Below are 22,476 nucleotides of genomic sequence, written 5' to 3' on the forward strand. Positions count from 1 at the left end.
CTTTCTTATACTATAATTGAATGGACTACAATACTGCATACCCGAAAATTTTTTAAATATTCTAATTAAATATTTGGATGACCATTTCTTGAAGTTTGATTCGTTTTTTTGCAATTTGTGCAAGCTTTTAAACTTTTATTATTGTGGTTCTTGTTACAGATTGAATTATATTTTAAATTAAAATCATTAAAAATAAATAAACATAATTTGCAAACAATATCATATTGAATTTCGTTGCTAATTAGTTGATCGCATCTGAATGTATATATGTATGTATGTACATACTTACATATGTACATATGTACCCAATACACATACTCCAAAATCATTTATTGATAACGTTCTTGCACATGCACATAATATTACATATATGTATGTACATACATACTAACTTTCTTCTTATTTGGGGCTGACAAACTTTAACTTAAGAGTCGACTTTATTTCGTCTACTAATATGCCCCAATAGTTTTGGAGTCAAATGAAAATGCATTTTCTACGCATACGTATGTACATGCTCCATTAATTGATAACGTTTTTGCATGCATATATATTAGGCCGGGTCGATTTGTGGGGAGGCAAAAAAATCGCCCATTGCTCTGTGAAAATCATATTCTAGGGATCAAAATAAGAAACTTTGCCGAAGGAACCATACCTCTAAAACGAATTCTGATGTCCCCCAATTTGGGTCGAACTTTTGGGTAGGGGCAAATTTTGAAAAATCCCACTTTGACCCATTTAGAGTGCTCCAATCGAGTCCAAATGTATGACCGACCCCCACTAACTTTGGAGGCCCGACCCACCGATGCCAGTGGCACACCCCCTGGAACCCCCCTGGGGGTTCACCATACAAACATTTCAAAAAATCCCCGGTTTTGCACTTTACATGAAAATATCAGCGAAATGCCTATGTTTTTTCTTTTTGTTTTTTTTTTTTCTCTTTAGAAATTTATTTAGTCAGAACATATGTAAATGAAAAAATGAATTTAACTTAGTAATAGAAAAGAAATTAAAAAAAATTATTAGAAATTAGCGTTTTTACAACCCTTTTAAAACCAAGGCATCACTGTGATGCATTTGCATGTCGTAAACATAGTTGTGTGGGTTTTTTATTCAACCGTTTTAAAAAATGAAGGTATCACTGTGACACAATTGCAAATCGGAAAATTGCTTGTGTGCGTTTTTTAAGACACAGCTGCATGTCGTAAACTTACTTGTGTAGTTTTTTTATAGCACCTACTTAAGAAATGAAGGTTGTTTTTACAACCCTTTTTGTGGGTATTTTAAGGCACCTTCTTAAGAAATGCGCGTTTTTTGCAACCATTTTAACAATTAAGGTATCACTGGAATGCACCGCAACCCTTTTAAACAATGAAGGTATCACTGTGACACAATTGCAGATCGTAAAATTGCTTGTGTTGTTTTTTTTAAGCCACCACAAGACACAGCAGGTAGAATTGAAATTACCATTTCATTCTTATTACCTCGTCTCATAGACCATATATAACGCAACAGTTTTTGTGAATGCATTAAGTCGTTGTGAAGAACTCAAAGTGTGAAGTGCTAATTTCAGATAAAAAAATATTTCAAAAAAAATAATAAGTGAAGTGACCATTCCAAATCAAAAAGTTTACAATGAATCCACCATCCTCTACACCGCAAGATGAAGCAACTACATCAACAACTATCGAAAACCCAATGAGTCATATACCCAAGCATAATGTTACTGTTTTTGGTGTGTCTACTGATTTAACTGATCTTAATTTACCAACCCATCTGGATATCTTGAGATATTATTTTTACTTAAGCGAACGTGCTAAAACAGAACAAAAAAAGTTTTCCCATAAATCATTCACTATTCAAGTACAAGATAAATTGATTGGAATTTGGGAAAAACTTGGTATGGAAATAATGCTGAAAAAAGTGTATTTAATAAATTGAATAAATTGCTTGACAAGTATCAAGACCAAATCAAGAGAAGAAACAACACCCAACAATTTACAGAGTATGTAAAATCTCTGGAAACAATTTTTTACATTGGAACATGTAAATGCGATTTGAAGGCAGCTCCATGTGCATGCGGCTGGGTTCCCGAACGCCTCAAAGAGTTCATGCACGATCAACATAATGAGAGAAGACTAACAATGGATGCATTTGTGATGGAAACTGAAGAGCAAGGAGCAACGTCTATGTCATCAATGCCAACATACGAAGATCCCGATGATTCAACATACGCACCGCCACCGGTTCAAGAAGATATGGATAGAAGCACAAGTTCACAATACACAGAGAGATACGATTGTTTTAACTTTGCCTTGGTATGTGACAGATTTGGTGTGCCTGACAGAGTAGCATCAGCATTGGGAACCGCTTTTTTTGCAAGATTTTAAAATTAAAGATAAGCATGGGAAACCTCTCATCATGGATAAATCGAAAGTTCGCAGAGAAAAAGAGAAATGCAGACAAGAAGAGCTTCGCAAACGGTTAGATGATACCAATTTGTTAGCGTTTTCATTCGATGCTAGAAAAGATGATACTTTAACGATAGATAAAATTGATGAGAAGTATCATACTAGGATGGTAAAAGAACTTCATCTTGTTATTTTGAGAGAACCCTATTCTGAATTGAGTGGTTACGTAAGACTGCAACATGAAACCGCTGAATACAAAACAACCAAATTAAATGGTTTTTTCAACGATAAAAATATATCACTGGATGCATTAATTGGAATATGCACTGACGGTGAGCCAACAAACACTGGCCCACACGGTGGAATTATACGACGATTCGAATTGCTGTTAAAAAGACCATTGCATTGGTTCGTTTGCCTTCTACACTTCAACGAACTTCCGTTTCGGCATTTGTTTGAAGCTTTGGATAAATCAACCAGCACTGGACCAAGATCGGCAACCGGAAAACTGAGCCGTCAAATCGAAACTCTTCCGGTAAGTTATTGCTATCACTCATTTATTATAATTGTCAACCATTTTTAATTATTTTATTATTATATATTTTCAGGTGGTGGGCGGCTTCCAGAAAATTGAGTTGCAAAATATGCCCCCCTGCTCCAGAAAAAATTGAATTTTCCACCGATTCGAAGTACTTATACGACATATCCCATGCAATTTCTAGCGGCGTGGTTCCGGTGGATCTGGCTAACATCAAACCAGGGAAAATTGTACATTCTCGGTGGCTCACCAAGGCCGCTAGATTATTGCGATTATATGTGACAACGGAAAATCCAGATGCAAATTTAAGAATTCTGGTTGAATTTATAATTAAATGTTATGTGCCAATGTACTTCAATATCAAGTATTACAGTTCTGTCGTGTACGGCAGTGCATTATTTTTCAAGTTCATTGGTTGGTCACGATTTCTAGAACCTCGTTAACGCAAAATTGTCAATCAAGTAATTAAAGATAATTCATATTATGCGCATTCGGAAAATATCTTGTTATCAATGTTGTTTGATGATAGCAAAGAAAAGCGCGACTGTGCCATCAAGAAAATTCTACGCTATCGAACCGATGTTGACGAGCCAATGGAACTTAGAGTTTATAAAAAACCAGATATAAACTTTAATTGCACATTTTATACGGAAATTATCAATTTGAATGATATAAATATCGTATTTGAACCACCATTCCCTCGAAGCATTCCGTACGATACATTGAAAGAATATTTAAATCAAGATGATCCACCGTTTAATGATCCAAAAATTCCATCACACATACAAGGAACGGAACGACATGTTCAATTGCTAGCTAGCGTTTCCAAACGGGTTATACCGGAAAATGTAGAGGCTGTTATGGCGACGACATTAGAGAGCCGTGCGAAATTGCCCAGACTTGAAAGTAAAAAAGACTTCAAACAATAATTTTTTTTAGTTTCTTTTCTATAACTCACTTAAATTAATTTTTTCATTTACATATGATCTGACTAAATAAATTTCTTAAGAGAAAAAATAGATATTATTATAAATAAATAATAAATATTATTATAAATAAATAAATAAAAATAAAGAAAAAACATAGCCATTTAGCTGATTTTTTCATGTAAAGGCCAAAAATGGTGATTTTTTGCAATGATTGTATGGGGAACCCCCCAGGGGAGTTCCAGGGGTTGCGCCACTGGCATGGGTGGATCGGCCGTCCAAAGTTAGTGGGGTTCGGTCATACATTTGGACTCGATTGGAGCACTCTAAATGGCTCAAAGTGGGATTTTTAAAAATTTGCCCCTACCCAAAAGTTCGACCCAAATTGGGGGACATCAGAATTCGTTTTAGAGGTATGGTTCCTTCGGCAAAGTTTCTTATTTTGATCCCTAGAATACGATTTTCACAGAGCAATGAGCAATTTTTAAATCGACCCGCCCTAATATATATGTATGTGCATATTACTGCCAAAAAAACTACGAACATGCATATAAATGTACATACATATGTACAAATCACGGCAGCATACATATATATGCACATAATTACACGTATACTCAAATACAACAATAACTATTTCATTCATAAACGCATTCGCATATTTCTCAAGGTCAAGATCATTCCATTCATAAATACTACAGCAGCACATCTCCCCGCAAATTCATCACCATCAAGCGCAACTTTGTCAATCCGACACAAAAATTCTAAAATCTTAAAATGAAGAAATCTCGGCCAGCCAAGTGAAAAGTGGCAATTATTTCTCTATAACCAGTAAAATAAGTTATCTCGAATCTTGGCAATTTTTGGTAATTTTTGGTAATTTTTGACAAAACACTCTATTTCTCTGTTCCATACCAATATTTCAATCATTAACTAGTATTTTAAAGTGTCATTTTAATAAACATTAAATAAAAGTGTACGTTTTCTGCAGGAAAATACATTAATTTTTTTTAATAAAATCAAAAATTCTAAAATCACAAACATATGTGGTTTTATCGGAAGTTCACAGATGTAACGTGGCAACCTAGCTCGTTTTCACATTTTTCGGTCCGAAATTGTAAAATTTTTGTCCATGACGCGCCACGATTTTTGTACAGGTGGGTCAATGTGCCTTGAACACCATTTACATATATGTATACAAAAAAATTATTTTATTTATTTTTTAATATTGAAAATTTCTATACCTCTAAGAGTTTATAAAAATATATTTATATATATCCACAGATTATTTAAAATTTTGTTCATCCGTAACCAAATCTTCAGTACCATAAAAAGATTCAAACACATCAAAGTACAAGCAATGCAATGTCCAAGCTAGTGCTACTCCACTGTACATGTGTATATGAATGTATGCATGTATGCGTGTAAAAAATGTCAATTCCAGTTGCTTTTTAACCCATTTAGCGGACATAGTTTTTTTGGTTTCAGCTGGTTGCAACTGTTAATGAAGCACAATTTTTATGTTTATTCTTTATGAAAGTTACATGTATCGTCGAGAACATGGTTACATGCAGAATTTTAAATTAATTAATATTATTCTCCATACAAAATGTACGAGTATTGCTTTATTAAATGCAAACTTATGCGAAAATCTAAATATTTCGTAAACTCGGGGTTAATGGTTTCGCGCTCGTGCCAATCTGGTGCCGATTCGCAGAAATTGAATAATTTGTGTTGATGGCAGTGGCGAGGGCAAGACGAAAGCAGACCAATCGTACATTTGTATGTACATATATGTACATTTACAAATGCATACATACTTACATTTTTACGCGTTTGCCTTTTTGGCAGAATGAAAAATTCAATGGCAGAAATAATTTCATGAAATAAAGTTTACAAATATGTACTTTTTAGATTTAGGTTTATTATTTAACACAAATAATACAATTAGTTAATATTTATATGAATTAAATTATATTAAACCTGTAAATAAAAAATAGCTGAAATAAAATAGAAGATTAAATTAAAATTTACTATAATTATTTATTAATATCGAATTGATTGGTAAATTTATTAAAAATATGAACATAAAATATAAAATTTTAATAAAAATGAGCATATATATCTAAAAAAAAAAACGAAATTAATAAATTAGCTTCTGAAATAAAGTGAAAAATAAAGAAAATTTAGCTCATAAATATATGAGAAGATGACGGCAGACTTAGTTACTACCAAGAAATATGTATTTGGTAGCTTAAGCCCCCACACCCAGCGATCGGAATACAATCGCTTACGACAAGGTGTCTGCCACGTGGGGGAAAAATATGCACATGAGTAGCGAAGCTGCCACCCATCCAATGGCAACTTCTTACACGACTTAATTAGTATTAAGTTATTGAATTTTACCTGCCTTTTAAAACACTGAGTCGAAACTCCAGTGTTTTAAAAAACAGGCTCAAGTGCAAAGCCGTTAAAAAATTGAAAAAACTCTGAAAAGAAAGAAAAAAGCTGAAAATAGATAAGCCTGTGGAAAAATAGGAAAAATAAGATAAAATGCTGAAAGTAGAAAAACCTAAATAGATACGTACAAAAAGACGATGCTGAAATTAAAATATAGAGATATTTAATGAAACAACTGAACAGTGTTTTATTAACTTGTATTAATTACCGTCGAGAAACTTGAGCTCTCGCTTAAATAGCGAGCCCTGGCTTGCAATTATTTAAGTTTTTTCAACTTTTGATTACGTTTGTCCTCCCTGGCGCTATTTACCTCGTTTTTCAACATCCACTTTGAGTTTTTGTAAAGGAGAACCGTAACAAGAAAATCTAATAATTGCAAACGATGATCTCTACAATCCTCGGTATCCGAATACCATGTGGGAAATATTTCGTCGGTCTTTACTTTAATCGCGGATGTGATTTTACTTCGCACGTTTGCACTCTGAGCATATTTTGTGAAGAGCTGTCGGTACCATGACATTTGCAGGCGGAACATTTCGAAGACATAATCCTGCGGATTTACAAGCCTCAAGTCATCCTCCCCTTTGTAATTCTTCGCTCGGATTAAGGCTTCGGAATGCATTTGCAAATCGCTCTGCGTTTTTGTCATGGTTTCGGTGCAACGTTGACATTTCAATCTACATAGAATTTTCTGGTATATACCATAGCCAATGTAGTAACGTTGCACCGATACCTCAGCTTTTTCTTGGTCTTCAACAAAATTCTCGTCCGGCACATCAATTTCTTCAATAACGAGTTGCTCAGAGTGCGATTCGCTAACTGCTTCTTCGAGATGACGATCTTCGGGGCCTAGGTTCCAGTCTAAGCTAATATCATCGTCATCTTCGCAGTTAACGCCCGTTTTTTTCGAACCGGTGCCGTAAGATTTTCATTGAAATTAATCGCGCCACAATATATTGCACGTCATGTGCAGAGGGGTGGGTATTAATACCCTGACTTGCTCGGATTCTATAAAAAAAGTTTTCTAACGCGTCTTGATTAAGTTTCCCCGGAAAAATAAAGTCAAGATTGACATGGCAGTCAAAGAGCTCCCTGCATAGCTTTTGCAACGAGCGGATTGTTATGCAAAAGCCTTCAATACATTTAACACGCGCACCGTTAGGGAGCTTCAATGACTGCAAAAACTCTATATGGCTGTTCAATCTTTCGTTTTTCGAAGTGTCCTCCCGCCGAATCGGACACTTATGGGGATTTTTAGACAACAAAATTTTGCCACTTTTGTGTGGGCTCAGCGCATTTGATCAAATATTCGTCATGGCCCAATAAATTTTCGTTAAGGGCCATGCTTATGCTAGCCGCTACCGAATTGCTCAGGACCTGAGTGGCGCGGGAAACACTCATTTTTTCAAAAAATTGCAAATAAATATGTGACTCGGTTAATTTTGGACAAATCTTAAAATGAGGATTTGATCTATCGATTTCATAAAGCTTTTTAATTACTTTAAAACTAGCTATGCCATCGGGAGTTTGAATATCATATTTCAACAAGGTATTACGGACGGACTTAATTAGATGGCAATAGTCATACAAACAATAAATTTTGGAATCTTCGTGCAAGAAATAAGAATTGCCTTCGGAAATTTGATATTGATTGAAAATTGAAGTATTTGCGGGCCCTTGATCGCAAACAATTGCTTTTACATTTAAACCGATTTTTTTAAGTACACGAATATTTTTGTTCAAAATTTCCATAAGTGTTTTCGTATTAAGGCCACCTCTTGAGATGTAATACGAAAACACGTATTTCCACTTTGAACAAAGGCCTTTTATCATAAAGAAACAACATTTATTCCCTATTCTCATTTCACGCTGGCCTTCCCCAAGGTCCACAAACCCATCAATTAAATCTTTACTTTTATTATATGAGAGATTTTGTTTAATAATAATCTCATCAAATAACAGAACGCAAATGCGTTCTGTTGAAGACATTTTACTCACAACAGACTCTAAATTGCCAATGACATTGGCGTCGAACCCCGGGACAACATACCTTATGGGGAGCCAACGTAAAAGAGAAGTTTGGTGAGGTAGATTAAAACCCAAACTATCACGCATAAAGGTATAAGCTTTAGATGACATATAATTTACATTTTGCGCCAATGCCTTCTGGTCATCGCTATACCGGCAATTCTTTGGCGAAACAATCATTTTGGCAAAATTTATGGAATCAGAACTTGAACCTGGATGCGCGATTATTGCACTTTTAGAAAGCTCTCTAACTCGATTTATCAAATCCGCATTTTCGCGCTCAAGTTCTTTAATTATTTCGTTTAATTTTAAAGCGTTGCTCTGGTAATAACGAGCAGCCTGAGCAAATCGTTCGCGACTGGCAGTGATGTCAGAGCCCACACTGGCGGCATTTCCTAAACTAGCCTGCCTTTTTCCTCTAACAGGGAATATTTCTCGAACTCTTCTAGAGTTAAGACTCCTTCATCATCTACAGGAATTCTATCATAAGTTTTAGTGACAGGTGGGCAATGCCAATCAGAGCCGACACTAGGTGAGCGACTTCTAGTGTCGGGCTCCAAATTCAAACAGGGAACGGCTCTATTTAAAAGTTTAGTTTTAGTTACATTCTGTGGCTCAAAGTGGCGTTGACAAACAAATAGCCTGTCAGGGAGGGACGCATCTACATTGCAAGCCAGAGCCCAACTATTTCGAGCCTCCTCCTGTAGAGGAAACTCGAACAGGATCTGCTTCGATGTAGATACGCAGCAGCCCACGCAACAAGAGCGCATCCGCTTAGGCATCATGCAGCTGTGAGGGGGGTCTTCATCATAGCCTAATCGGAAAAAAATTTCTTAATTTTCTTTGATTTATTAAAATATATAGTGAAATCTATATTTGAAAATTGTATTATATCCCTAAATATCGAAAAAATAAAGAATAAATTAAATATTTCAGACTAAACACGGCGAGATGTTTACTAATTCTTGGGAAAATCAGACGATTTCAGATTTATATTTTTGTTCAAAAAAAAAAAAATTCTAAGTTGAAAATATTTAAAAACTTAATTATTTCCATAAATATCGAAAATATGGAAAATAACTCTTAAATAGTGTCGGCTTAGTTCATCGAGATCTTTACTAATTGCTGGAAAAATTCGACGTTTTCGAATTTTTAGTATTTTTTCAAAAAAAATTCCAAGTCGAAAATAATGAAAAACTGAAATATTTCCATAAATATCGAAAATATAGAAAACATTCATATAGACTTTCGACTTTGTTTAGGGAGATCTTTATAAAAAAAATGTTAAATAAATCTATTTACAGTTTTTGGGTTTTCTTTCAAAAAAATTCTAAGTCCAAAAGATTTAAAAACTTAGTTATTTCCATAAATATCTAAAATATGGGAAAAATTCTTGAATAGTTTTGCATTATTTTCGCGAGATCTTTCCTAATTCTAAGGAAAATCCGACGTTTTCAGATTTTTAGTATTTTTTCCAAAAAAGTTAAAAATATCTAAAAACTGAAATATTTCCATTTATATTGAAACTATAGAAAAAATGCATTAAGACTTTCGACTTAGTTTCGTAAGATCTCTTAAAAAAAAATCACAAATAATTTATTTCACAGTTTTTGGTTTTTTTCCAAAAAAAATTCTAAGTCGAAAATAATGAAAAACTGAAATATTTCCATAAATATCGAATATATGGAAAAAATTCATACACACTTTCGACTTAGTTTAGGGAGATCTCTACAAAAAAAAAGGAAAATAATTCTTTTCACAGGTTTTGGTTTTTTTCTTTCAAAAAATCCAACACCAATACAGTTTTATTCTTGAAAATATCACAAAAATCGGAAAATTGTATATAATATTTTCGTTTTATTTTAACGTTGTTTGTACAAATCACCGAAAAAATTATTATTTTTTTCTCTAAAAATGCTATTTACAAAGAAAAACTAACACCAATAAATGTAATTGAAAATCTAACAAAAAATTACAAAAATCGAAAAAATACTATATAACATTTTAGATCTATTTTCACGGTATATGTAGAAATCACAGGAAAAATAGGATTTTTCTAATCAAAAAATGTTTTCACAAAAAACGCACTTATGGAAGTTTTCTATTTGCAATCACTAATAAAATATCGCAAAAATCGGAAAATGTTATATAATATTTTCGATTTAATTTCACGTTTCTTGCATAAATCACCGAAAAAAACTAAATTTTTTTTACTAAAACAATTATTTTCACAAAAAATCTAACACTTTTGGATTTTCTATTTGAAAATTTTTCCAAAATATCACAAATATCAGAAAATTGTATATAGCATTTCGATTTTAATTCACTTTTTTGTACAAATCATTGAAAAAAAATGTATTTTTTAATAAAAAATCGTTTTCACAACAAAAAAAAGTAACTCCAAATTACCACACATGTACATGCACATACGTACATATATATATATAAGCACAAATTACTCACCTAAGTTGAGGGTGGGGAGGGCACCCTTCTTCAGGTATTTCCCTCTCACAGCTTCCGGCTCGAAATGTTGGCTGCATACCAGGGAGTAGGTGGGTGGAAGCTTCTCCTCTGCTCCAATCCTTAGGTTGTCCCTCCATTTGGCTGCTTCGGCTTTGTCCAGCGGGAACCTGAAAAAACGTAGATTTGGATGTTGGTTTACGCAACCGATTACACGACATTTTCGCTTTTTTCCGTCCATTTTTCGCGTTTAGGACCGACTTTCTGCATTCACGATTCGATCGCGTTATAAAAATACGATGCCGCCAGAAAAAATTCTGAAAAATAAAAGTCCGTTGACTTGTTCCTTTTGTGATTGACATTATAACGGAATTCAATTCAATCAGAAATCGAATTGGCGAAAATGTCAAACAAAAGAAAAAGCTTTGTTGTAATCCACCTGCAGCATCTATTTTCCGACCAAATGCTAACATTTCCAATTGCTCCAATTGCAATTTCTGTTAATTTTGCGCCGCTCTGCGCTCACGCTGTTAAAAAATGGTGAGCTTCTAGAGCTATCGATGTTAAAAATTTAACGTGGTGAGCTTCTAGCCGATTTCTGATCTATTACAAAATACCAACGAGTAGCGTGTTGCTGCTTCTCTGTTTTAAACGTTCTCTGTTTGTTTGCCGCATTTCGCACATAGCTGGCTCTTGGTGCCCACAGTGCGTTAACGGGGGCACAAGAGTCGAAATTCCGTATAGACTAGGGCTGAGACTATCCGTATATTGGGATATCCGTTCGAACATTGGTGTATACGGATAAAATCCGTATAACCGGTTAATATCCGTTCATTTTGTTAACCGGATATCCGGATTTTATCCTTACACAGGAATATCCGAACGGATATCTGGAAATGCGAACAAAAAATGAATATATTCGCGAAACTATGGGTAAATTATAGTAAAACTGCGTACTTAGTTTTTCTTTCTGACGTCAGGACTTTTCAAAGGACTTATAAATTTCAAAAATATGATTATTTCAAAAAATTATTTTAAAAATTCGGTGCAATGTTGGATAATTATAAGGGTATCATAAAAAAGAAAAACTTCTGTAAAATTATAACAGAAAAAAATTTTTGGTGCATAAGCACGAATGGGTAGGGAAAATGTCCTTCACAAATTTTGTGCTTAAATATCCTTGAAAATTTTTAATTTTTTTTTTTAAATTATTGTCAGAATAAAAAATTAAAAACGCAGTTTTACTACATTTGGCCCATAGTTTCGTGAGTATATCGATTCTGTTTGTTGTGTCTTGAAATTTTATTGTTTTTGTCGCACGGTGTAATAATTATAAAATTTTTTATTTAACCTTTTTTTCATAGTAACTAGGTATATTTTAAAGGTCCGTCAAAACCCCAGAAAATGCAATGGGGGGACTAATAAAGAAGCTGTAGTATTAAAAATTGATAATTAAATATTGATTTTTAAGAATTCTATACCATTTCTACGAGAAGTTGTTTTTCCCCATATAAACTACATTAGGGGTCTCTATCTAAAGTGATAAAATGATAAATTGCTTAAATTTATTGAAAACTTTGAGCGCTTTAAGCGACCTCTAACTATTTTTGGATTTCAAAACAAAAAAAATCCGACTCTCCATTTTTTCTGCACCACCTTAATGTACATAAATGTGTGCATAATTAAACTACCTATTTATGTACACATTTAATTTTATTTTTTTTGTTAATTCGGCACTTATTATTCGCACCTAGTACACCTGTACTTAAATTAAACAATCACATGGTAGCGATAGCAATTTAGCCAGCCGTGTCGCCAACGGTTCCATGGTGTAGTGGTTAGCACTCAGGACTCTGAATCCTGCGACCCGAGTTCAAATCTCGGTGGAACCTTCTATGTGGTGTGAGTGTTTTTTATTTTCTATAAAAAAAATTAAAAATTCAATGGCAATTTATATATGTATATATCTGTTTGTAAAAAATAGATGCATGTAAACATGTATGCATAATTGAATAAAGTAAAATGATTCAGCTTTATACAAAAATAACTTTCTCTTGCTTATATGGTGCGGTGCTGCCACTTGCTTTTTTTATTGCTTGCTTTATGCTGCAATGCCACCCAAAGTCTGGTTATTTGTGTTCGGTTTGTGTCTTCGCTTAGCACGTAACAGTGTTGCTAAGCGTTTGTGCTACTTCTCAAATGAGGGAATTTGACTTGGCCTTAAAAATTTTATTAGCAAATTGTGACCAAAAACGCTATTTTATTAAGCGACTTCACAGAAAGGAGAAGGTTATCAATTCGTCGCAATTTTGTATGGAAAATCGGTTTATTTACGAGGTTTTCGCGGTTGCGAAACATTTACGCGTTTTCATGAAAACCGATGTTTTTTTTATAAAAAAAAAAAACGCTAGCCATTAACCTAGTGTAAATAATTGATTTGCGCAATCGGGCTGAAACCACGCCTGCCTCCCATATGATAGTAAATACTTTCGAAAATTGAAAATTGCTATACTTCAATGACTTGAATCCAAATTTACCAAATTTGCAAAATGAGAAATCTTAAAACATAAATTTAAAGTTTTATAATAATTTTTATAAAAAAGACGTTGGGACAATAACTACACCGATCGATCTGTACATCTTTTGTTCGGTTTCGTACGAATTTAGACTGCATTGTTTTGAATATACGTATACGTACATACCCGTATATACATACCAAAATTCTGATGATAGTTTTGATACAGCTAAGTTAGAAAAATTTAAATATTGAAGGTTAAACGTAGCCTTAAAGCATTTATGTTAAAAGTTAATATCTTTGTCTCAAATGTCAGAACATAATTAGTGTTCTCGTTGGTCCTTTAAAAAACCCACTAGTCAAAACGCGATTTTCGGCATTGTTAAACGATTTAAAATCGACCTGCGTATTTGGTCGAAAGAAAGCGTAGATACCATCGAAAATTGGCCAAGCCCGCAAACGCAAAGAGCAGTTCTGAGTTTAGATTCAAATTCAGCGACTCAAAATATAGTAGAATTGGCTAGCTTTATCCCAGATAAAATTGAAAGTTGTAAATTTTTTTAGTAGTGTTATATGGACATATGTGTTTTAGTGTAAAACAAACACGATATATATTTTTCTCAGTATTGAAACTTTAACAAAAATAATATATGCATACACTACGTTTCGAAAATAAATCACGGTACTTTAAACTTCATGTGCTCCTAGTTTGCTTTAACTTTGAATAGTAAAAGTATTGCCATCTTTGGTGAACGCTTTAAAACTAACTTCTTCACCCAGTATAATACTCGTTATGACAATTGCGAACTTATTTAAAATACGTTTTGGTCATTTAAGTTTCCAGACTTAAAAGTCTTTCTCCACGGCTTTCCATTAACTTCGTACTGAGCACTTAATAGTCCGATATTTTGCCCACATTTGATATCGCTATGCGTAAAAACGAGGTGTAGGCAGCACTGCTTTGTTTAAAAATAACTCCAAAGCAGAGTGTATCTCCAAAGAAGCTTTTATACGAGTTGACATCCCCAAGTATCATAAGTACATAATACTTATGTACATACACAATGTATTAAACAATACATATTTATTCAAATTTATGTACACCTATCGCTTTGGTTATGATTACTAATTTTGTAGTTACTGGCTAGTTGACTTATTAAATAGCAGCAACAAACATGCGAAGTGAATTGTCAAAAGTTAATAAATTGACAGCTAATGTTGACGTTTAATTTTGACTTGTCTGTTTGCATGCTCTCACTCCGCTCAAATCACCACCAACTCGCAGAGAGTAGCGGCTAGCATAGGCGTTTATATATATATTTTGTTTTGATTGAATATTTACCATTTACTTTCTTCCGCTATTCACAGCGTCAACAGACAACAATCCACCCACTCCCACACACGCCTGTGAATAAGAGCAAATCACAACAAAAGAAAGTGCACGCGAATGGAGGAAAACCAGAAAGAGCGCATGACATTCGCTTACTTCCTCATTTGGTGCAGTAGCTTTTGTAAGGTGTGTGCGAGTGAACTTTTTATTCACTTGCTACTGGCTATCCAAGTGAATTGGCAAATGGCAAACTAAAGAAAAGTGTCAGAAAATATTCTCAAAAGCAATAACATTGAATTTTATTTTCATATTTGCAAGTGCAAGGTGTAATTAAAATTTAAAAATAAACCACGTAGATAAATCGCTGAGCTGGAGAAATCACAGCGAATATGTATGAGCACCGTGTGGTCGGGTCGGACGTTCGTAGCGCAAATTTATCACACATTCTGTGTATTATTAAACTTTAATTGCATTGCTCTGTGTAAGGTGCAAAGTGTATGAATTTAGTGCGATTTGCATGCTTTTTGCAACTTGAAACACAAAACATCAGTGCATTTGTTGTGTATTCGCGACGTAGGAAGGTTTACCATCTGCATTCTCATTCAGCTATGAAAAAGAAACGCCTCATGAAGCTACTGGTGGCTCTTGTTCTCACTGTGATGTTCACCGTTTCTTTGCTGAAATTAGTTCTTTTACTTTGGAGTACATATCCAACTTGGCTATATGCCGACCCATCGCCGCCCGATGAGCCCACCACGGTGGATGAATGGCTGGAGCAACAGAAATTGTCACAGTATAAGCAACTCTTCCGGGACAAAGGTAAGTTGAGATGGTCGGGACAAGGCATTACTGTACCTATGTGTTGTTGTGTGCTTTTGGGAGGGGTGTGCGGCACGGGAAACGGAACTGCATATTGTTTTGTTTATTCGTTACTCACCTCCGACGCCCTCTCTCTCACTCTCTGCTACATACGGTTTCTATTTTGCCTTGCGAATTTGTTTTCGTTTACTTTTGACGTTTTGGGTGATTACAGTTTTTTTTCTTTATACATATACGCAAATGCATTCTACGATGGGAGTGCTCAATTCGCTCTTGCTCTCTACTCCTCTTGTTTAACTGCTGGTGCTACCATATTCATTGAAAGTGAATTAAGCGTAAATTTATAGACCTTATTCATAAAAAAAAAAAAAAAAAAAAAAAATATTTTAAAAAGTTGCGTAATTTTGCAAACAAACATGGACCACTTCGAATAAAAGGAATCACCTTATTGCTGTTTAATTCACCTGGCTTTAAGCTCTTTTTCTTATTCGATAAATAAGAAAAGTATAAATTTTTCTCAAAGGAAGGGTCTATGATTCCGAAACAACAAACAATTATTTGACGCTTTTTTACAAAAAAAAACAAATTACGCAAGATTTAAGTTTCAAAGTTTACAAGTTGGTATGTGTGTATAGTATAAACATTAGGGTGCATCACTCTCCATACAAAAAAAAAACTCTGTACTGTTTTTCCATTCGCCAAAATATTTCGGAAAAATATTAATATTTACGTGAGCTGGATCGATTTGAAAATACCTAAAAAAAATCGAGTTTTTATAAATAAAATGAGCTTTTCAAAATATTTTTTCCAAAATATCACCGCAAATGATTGAATAAAGTTTTAAAGGTGTGCATAAAATTGTTTAAAAACTTTAACAACGGCATCAAAATAATGCGATTTTTGGAGGTACATACATATATATATATGTATGTATATTCAAATCCGTCTAGCTCACGTAAATCTTAATACTTTTCCGAAATATTGCGGCGTAAGTCTTAAAATAGTATATGAAATTGCACAATTCCGGTGGAAAAACCCCAACTCTTTTTGGTGAGGCACCCTAGTGCAGCTACATATAAAATTACCTATGTAAACCTTCTCATCTCATTGAAAAAATTAAGAAACGAACGCTTGGATGAATATGTAATTATTATTTACATTTCGGCGCGCAAGTAAATTAATTTGGCACTCCCAAAAAAAAATATTTTTGTATTATTACCAAAACCACATGTGACATCATACTATTAGCAACAACAATCAATTATAAACACAGATAAACACTTTTTGGTTTTGCATATTCGCTAAACAAAGAACCTCTAAATTTAGTATGCCTACGTGTACATACCTACATATGTACATATATAAATATTTCGTCACCTGAAATGCAAACGGCATTAACTAACAAAATATCCAAAATTAATTTTTTTCATTTTTTCATTCATTTTATTACGCATTTCGCCGAATTACAAGTCCCTACATTGTTTTATGTAAAAAACAATGTTTAGTTATGGCCTTTTGCATTTCAAGTGACGATTCGGTGTCATACACACATTTTAGCCCGGCTCATTTCAAAAACTGTATGTTTTTTTTTTACCGAATTCACGAGATTAATTAATTGTTATTTAATTGGAATATTAAACAAAAAAAAAGAAAATAAATTTTCTTAGGTTCCACCGAGATTTGAACTCGGATCGCAGGATTCAGAGTCCTGAGTGCTAACCATTACACCATGGAACCAGATGTCGGCTGGTTGCATAAGTTGCCATTTAACAGCAAGCTATGGGAAGTAAACAAGTAAAAGAGAGCCAACGATAGCGTTGCCCCATCACAAGCTAGTATTTACAACAACAATAAATAATCTCTAGCGCACAATTGCGACAGATACCGATGGTCAATGTTGTTGAGCAAGTTGTGTGTTTGTGGTTATGAGCAGAGACAACAAAAAAAAAAAAATATGCACATAGTAAAACATATCTTTAAGTAAAAGGTGAACCTTTTCAAGTCCAAGCCAAGTCCATTTTTTTTTTTCAAAATTTAGTTTTTGATGCAGAATGTCATCGATTTTTCGTCTTTCCTGAACAATTTCAAAAAATGGACTTGTTACCTTTTCACCCTTACGTGACGATATACATATGTATGCATGTATGTATGTACATATCGGGCACTAACCGCCAAAATAACGTAAGCGACATTTTTTTCAAAATTTTCGTTTTGATGCAAAAATGCGTCTAGATGTTCTAGGAATATTTTTGCATCAAAAAGAAAATTTTGAAAAAAATATCGCTTACGTTATTTTGGCGGTTAGTGTTCGATATGTTTAATTAAGAGAAAAAGCTTTGAGGTTTACGATTTCGTTAAATGAGAGATTGTTGCCACGGAAAAATTCTTTTTCCTACAAAAACTTCCTACCAAAATCAACCAAAACTTACCAAAATTTTATTTAAGGTTTTAATATTTGTTTAATGTCAAGTTTATTAAAAATTTAGATAACATAGCATTTAGAAAAACTTAAACACAGCTATTACAATAAAAACAAATTTTACTGTACAGACTTACACAAATATTTGTCTCTTTACACATACACCTGCGTTCAACTAATTAGAAACGAAATTCAAAATGATATTGTTTGCAAATTATGTTTATTTTTTTGTCTTTTATTATTTTCATTTAAAATTAAATTCAATCCGTAACAGAAACCACAATAATAAAAGTTTCACAGCTTGCAAAAATTGCAAAAAAAATTAATCAAACTTCGAAAAGTGTTTATGAAAACTTCTAAATTTTCATTCAGAATATTTAGAAAATTTTCGGGTATGCAGTTCTGTAGCCCATTCAATTGTAGTCCAAAAAAGTGCATGTCTCCAGTCGTTAAAAATTGCCGTTGATTTTTTAGAATTTTTTTTTTTGTGGAGGGTGTTGCGGATTTTTTTTTTTTTATATAAAAAAAAATTCGATCATGTGTTATATGGAAGCAAATACGCAACAACCTCCACAAAGAAATTCTAAAAATCAATGGTAATTTTTAACGACTTGAGACTTGCACTTTCTTATACTACAATTGAATGCGAACTACAGAACTGCATACCCGAAAATTGGAAATCTTGATGACAATTTTTTGAAGTTTGATTAATTTTTCTGCAATTTTTGCAAGCTTTGAAACTTTTGTTATTGTTGTTTCTGTTACAGATTAAATTATAATTTAAATGAAAGTTATTAAAAATAAAAAAATAAACATAAATAGCAAACAATATCATTTTGAATTTCGTTTCTAATTAGTTGAACGCAGGTGTACATATTTATTATTATTATTATTTTAACGTCGGGGATACACTCGCTGCGACCTAAGAAGATCTATTGTGCTTAAGCCTAATTGTAATCACTCCAACCATATTCTCTTTAAGAAGTTAGGCACTTTGGAGGGGGCCATGTTTGAAATTACATGACTACGATTGCGAAGACTTTCGCCTGGAATATATTTGGGTATGTGTAAATTGGCAGACTTCTGGACTTTGGTCCAAGTACGCCTGCCCCAGTACTCTGGTCGTCCATCTTTGATCCGTCGGCATATCATGCTTGGGACCTTTCGTCAATCATAGTTATTTGCACTTCACAGCAGCCCCTTTCAGGAATTCTAACCTTGTAGGGTTTGTGGAAGGATAAAAAGATTTGCCCGATGTGGTTTATTTTTAAAATGTATATTACTTACATGAAAAGTAATAACTCCACAAATATTTTGCCCAATAGGTCGTGCAGGAGTGGAGATATGTAATTGGAAAATCAATATTTAGATATGGTCTGATTTGTTTCATATTTGAATACATATTACTTAAATGGAAAGAAATACCACCACAAAAAATTTAGCCGTATTATGAAAATTTACTCTGCTGACAGTTTTTTTATCCTCCTATTCAGCTATGCTTACTTTTACTTGAGAAATGTCATCGCAGCCGGGAATACGCACTCTTGTATTCATTCTTGGCTCGAACCCAGACCTTGCGGAATATTCTTAGAGCATCTAGATGCATTTCTGTATCAAAAAGAAAATTTTGAAAAAATTTTCACTTACATTATTTTGGCGGTTAGTGCTCGACATATTTTCAAGTTTTCTATTACCCTAACTTTTTCGAATCTAACAGAGGCCTCAAAATATTCTAGATGATAATTTCATGAAATTTAATTACTCAGTTTCAATATCACTTAATAACTTCTAAATTTCTTCTCAGAGCACAATCTGGATATCATCTTTATGCGAACAATGTCCGCTTTTACCAATCAATTTTAAATTTATCAGACTGTTGAAATTTAAAATATTAGAATTTTGTTGGGAAATGTTGCTATTTTAAATTGCAACAGTCTAACAAATTTAAAAATTGATTGGTGAAACTGGACAAAAAAAAAACACTCATCAAATTTAAGTTTGAATGTCTTTCATTGCCATTTTATTTTCCTACGCTCATGCTGATTTTCCTCCAAACGAACACACAAACTCGAACGCCAGCTGAACTTAGCAAGTAGCAGCTACTCAGAATTATTAGCAGCATATCGGTTATCCTTCTACTTTTGAAGTTGGTCGTGCAGCGCTAATTAGGCCAACGTACGTAGTCAGAAGCGCGAAGAAGCGAGTGGGGAAAACCTCAAACTTCTCCAATTAACCCCAACTAACGACTAATGAAAATGCAAATTTAATGAGCATCTACTTTAGGCGATGATATTTACGTAGATAGGAAAATGGAAAATGAGTGTTTACGTATGTATTTTATATTGTATGTATTAGAAGGTAGGAGGTACCCAGCAGGAAATGGAGCTAGTTTGTAGCTAACTTATAACTACCCAGCAGTCAGCTAGATGAATATTTTCAATTGGTTATTTTTTCGTTCATAACTAACTACAAAGTTTTTGAAGGGTAATGGCCGCAAGAAAGTGAGAACTGGATAAGGTGTCAACTAACTTGTAACTAACTACTTTTGCACATATGTAAAATACCAAAATAAAAAATTAAAGTGTGTTTTTTTTTTTTAAATTTGTACATATTTATTTACTTGCTTTATTTAATTTTTTATTTTGTTTACATATTCTACTGTAGGTCCCATATTCGAATTCCGCTAGACATACCATCAAAATGATAATGGAAAATTTCAATCTTCATTTTATTTGTTCTAAATTCGAAAAAGCATCATTGAAGTGCAAGAAATGTATTCAAAGTAATTTTTCAATATATTTCAATAGAAACTTGTCTAAAGAAAAAAAAAAAATCCGGATTACGTCTGCATTACTTTGCAAATCAATTTAAGTTGGCTTTGTCATAGCTACTTAAAAGTGAGATATTTATGGAAATCCCCCAAAAAAGCTAACTACAAGTTGATTCTTTTTTATCAATTGATATTTTTTCTGCAGGGTATGTGCTTATATACATACATACACATGTTGGTGTGGTCGTTCATGGGGTAACCTAGCGGGTGATTTAATGATGCAATAGTTTGTCAGGTACTCCTTTCCGATGCCCATTGTAATTAAAAAAAAATACATTGGATTTATGTAAGTAAAAGCGGATACTTAAATTGAGCTTGGACCAATAAAAAAAGCTGAAAAAATATTACGATTTTAGTTATAACTTTCATTTTATAAAGCTGTTCATCATCATCGTAAAAACTTTCCGAAAAAATTCAAGGGACGAAAACTACTCTCACTAAAAAGTGAGTTGCCTACTTAAAGCTCACTTTTGACCAGTGTTGCCGCGAAACATTTTTAGTGGTAGCTAAATTCCAGCTAAAAAAGGGCTAAAAAAGAGCTAAAAATCGTTGTTGTGGCTAAAAATGCTAGCTAAATTTTTTTACCTACATCTTCTTATATATAAAAATAAGTGCACGTTTTTGGTGTGACCTAATAACTTGAGAAGAGCTTCACCGAATTCAACAAAATTTATGTGGCATATTCGATTTATCATGCAGATGGTTTATGCGAAGTTTTCCCGAATTCGGAAGAGGGGGCGTGGCACCACCCATACTAACTAAAATATAAAAATAAGTCAACGTTTTTGGTGTGACAATATAACTTGAGAACGGCTTCACCGAATTCAACCAAATTTATACGGCATATTCAGGCTATCATGCATATGGTTTATGTGAAGTTTGCCCGAATTCGTAAAAGGGGGTGTGGCATATGTATGTATCTTATGTAAATAAGTACACGTTTTTGGTGTGAGCTTATAACTTGAGAACGGCTTCACCGAATTCAACCAAATTTATACGGCATATTCAGGCTATCATGCAGATGGTTTATGTGAAGTTTGCCCGAATTCGTAAAAATGGGTGTGGCACCTTCCATACTAACTAAAATTTTGTTGTTGTATATCTCTTGAAATATTTGTCGTAGAATACTGGAAGTTGGTATAGAGGTATAACAAATAATTCCATACTCATGGATAAAAATGGGCAGTACTGGAAAAGAGGGCGTGGCACCTCACATCTTATATATAAAGAATAAGTGCAAGATTTCAACCAAATTTATACGGCATAGTCGGGCTATTATGCAGATGGTTTGTGTTAAGTTTCCCCGAATTCGGAAAAGGGGGCGTGGCACCACCCATACTAACAAAAATTTTCATCTGGTATATCTCTTGAAATATTTGTGGTAGATTACTGGAATACGTGGCCTGTTCAAGAGTTGGCACTCCAAATTGTTTATTTATTCATACCCAAGATGGAAAAACAAAAAATGTTGTATATCCAAATCTGTTGGATTAAGATTTAAAATAAAGAATCAAAAATTTTGAAATAAAACAAATGATAAATTTTCATATAGAAAAATTCCAGGACTTTTCATTCGTTTTTCAATATTTGGTGTAGAGAAGCACACCGGGGTACTGCTAGTATAAATATGTAAGTATACACGCAAACATTTTCTATAATTACTGGTATAGAAAAACAATGAACTCTGAAAAGAATAACTATTTTATTCAACAAAAAAACTTTTTGTGTAACACATAAAGCATA

At 33.5% G+C, this 22,476-nt stretch overlaps 2 protein-coding genes and 2 non-coding genes across 6 annotated transcripts in view; 3 read left to right on the top strand and 1 right to left on the bottom strand.

Moving 5' to 3' along the window:
- The window catches only part of LOC118741033 (threonine--tRNA ligase 1, cytoplasmic), a 575,984-nt gene that overhangs the window by 315,395 nt on the left and 238,113 nt on the right, over positions 1-22,476 (top strand). The gene's annotated exons all lie outside the window — the stretch shown is intronic.
- On the top strand, positions 12,641-12,712 carry Trnaq-cug. Its single transcript has one exon. It is a non-coding gene; the product is annotated as a tRNA-Gln (tRNA).
- The window catches only part of LOC118741032 (apoptosis-resistant E3 ubiquitin protein ligase 1), a 116,615-nt gene continuing 108,986 nt past the window's right edge, over positions 14,848-22,476 (top strand). For both annotated transcript variants that reach the window (XM_036472825.1, XM_036472826.1), the window contains exon 1: positions 14,848-15,484. In XM_036472825.1, the coding sequence (XP_036328718.1) occupies positions 15,163-15,484 (322 nt within the window). In that variant the 5' untranslated portion in view covers positions 14,848-15,162. The remainder of the gene's footprint in view (positions 15,485-22,476) is intronic.
- Positions 17,150-17,221, bottom strand: Trnaq-cug. Its single transcript has one exon. It is a non-coding gene; the product is annotated as a tRNA-Gln (tRNA).

This window comes from Rhagoletis pomonella, unplaced genomic scaffold (assembly GCF_013731165.1).
Source record: "Rhagoletis pomonella isolate Grant_MI unplaced genomic scaffold, Rhpom_1.0 Rhpom_scaffold_00006, whole genome shotgun sequence".
NCBI classification, from domain to species: Eukaryota; Metazoa; Arthropoda; class Insecta; order Diptera; family Tephritidae; genus Rhagoletis; species Rhagoletis pomonella.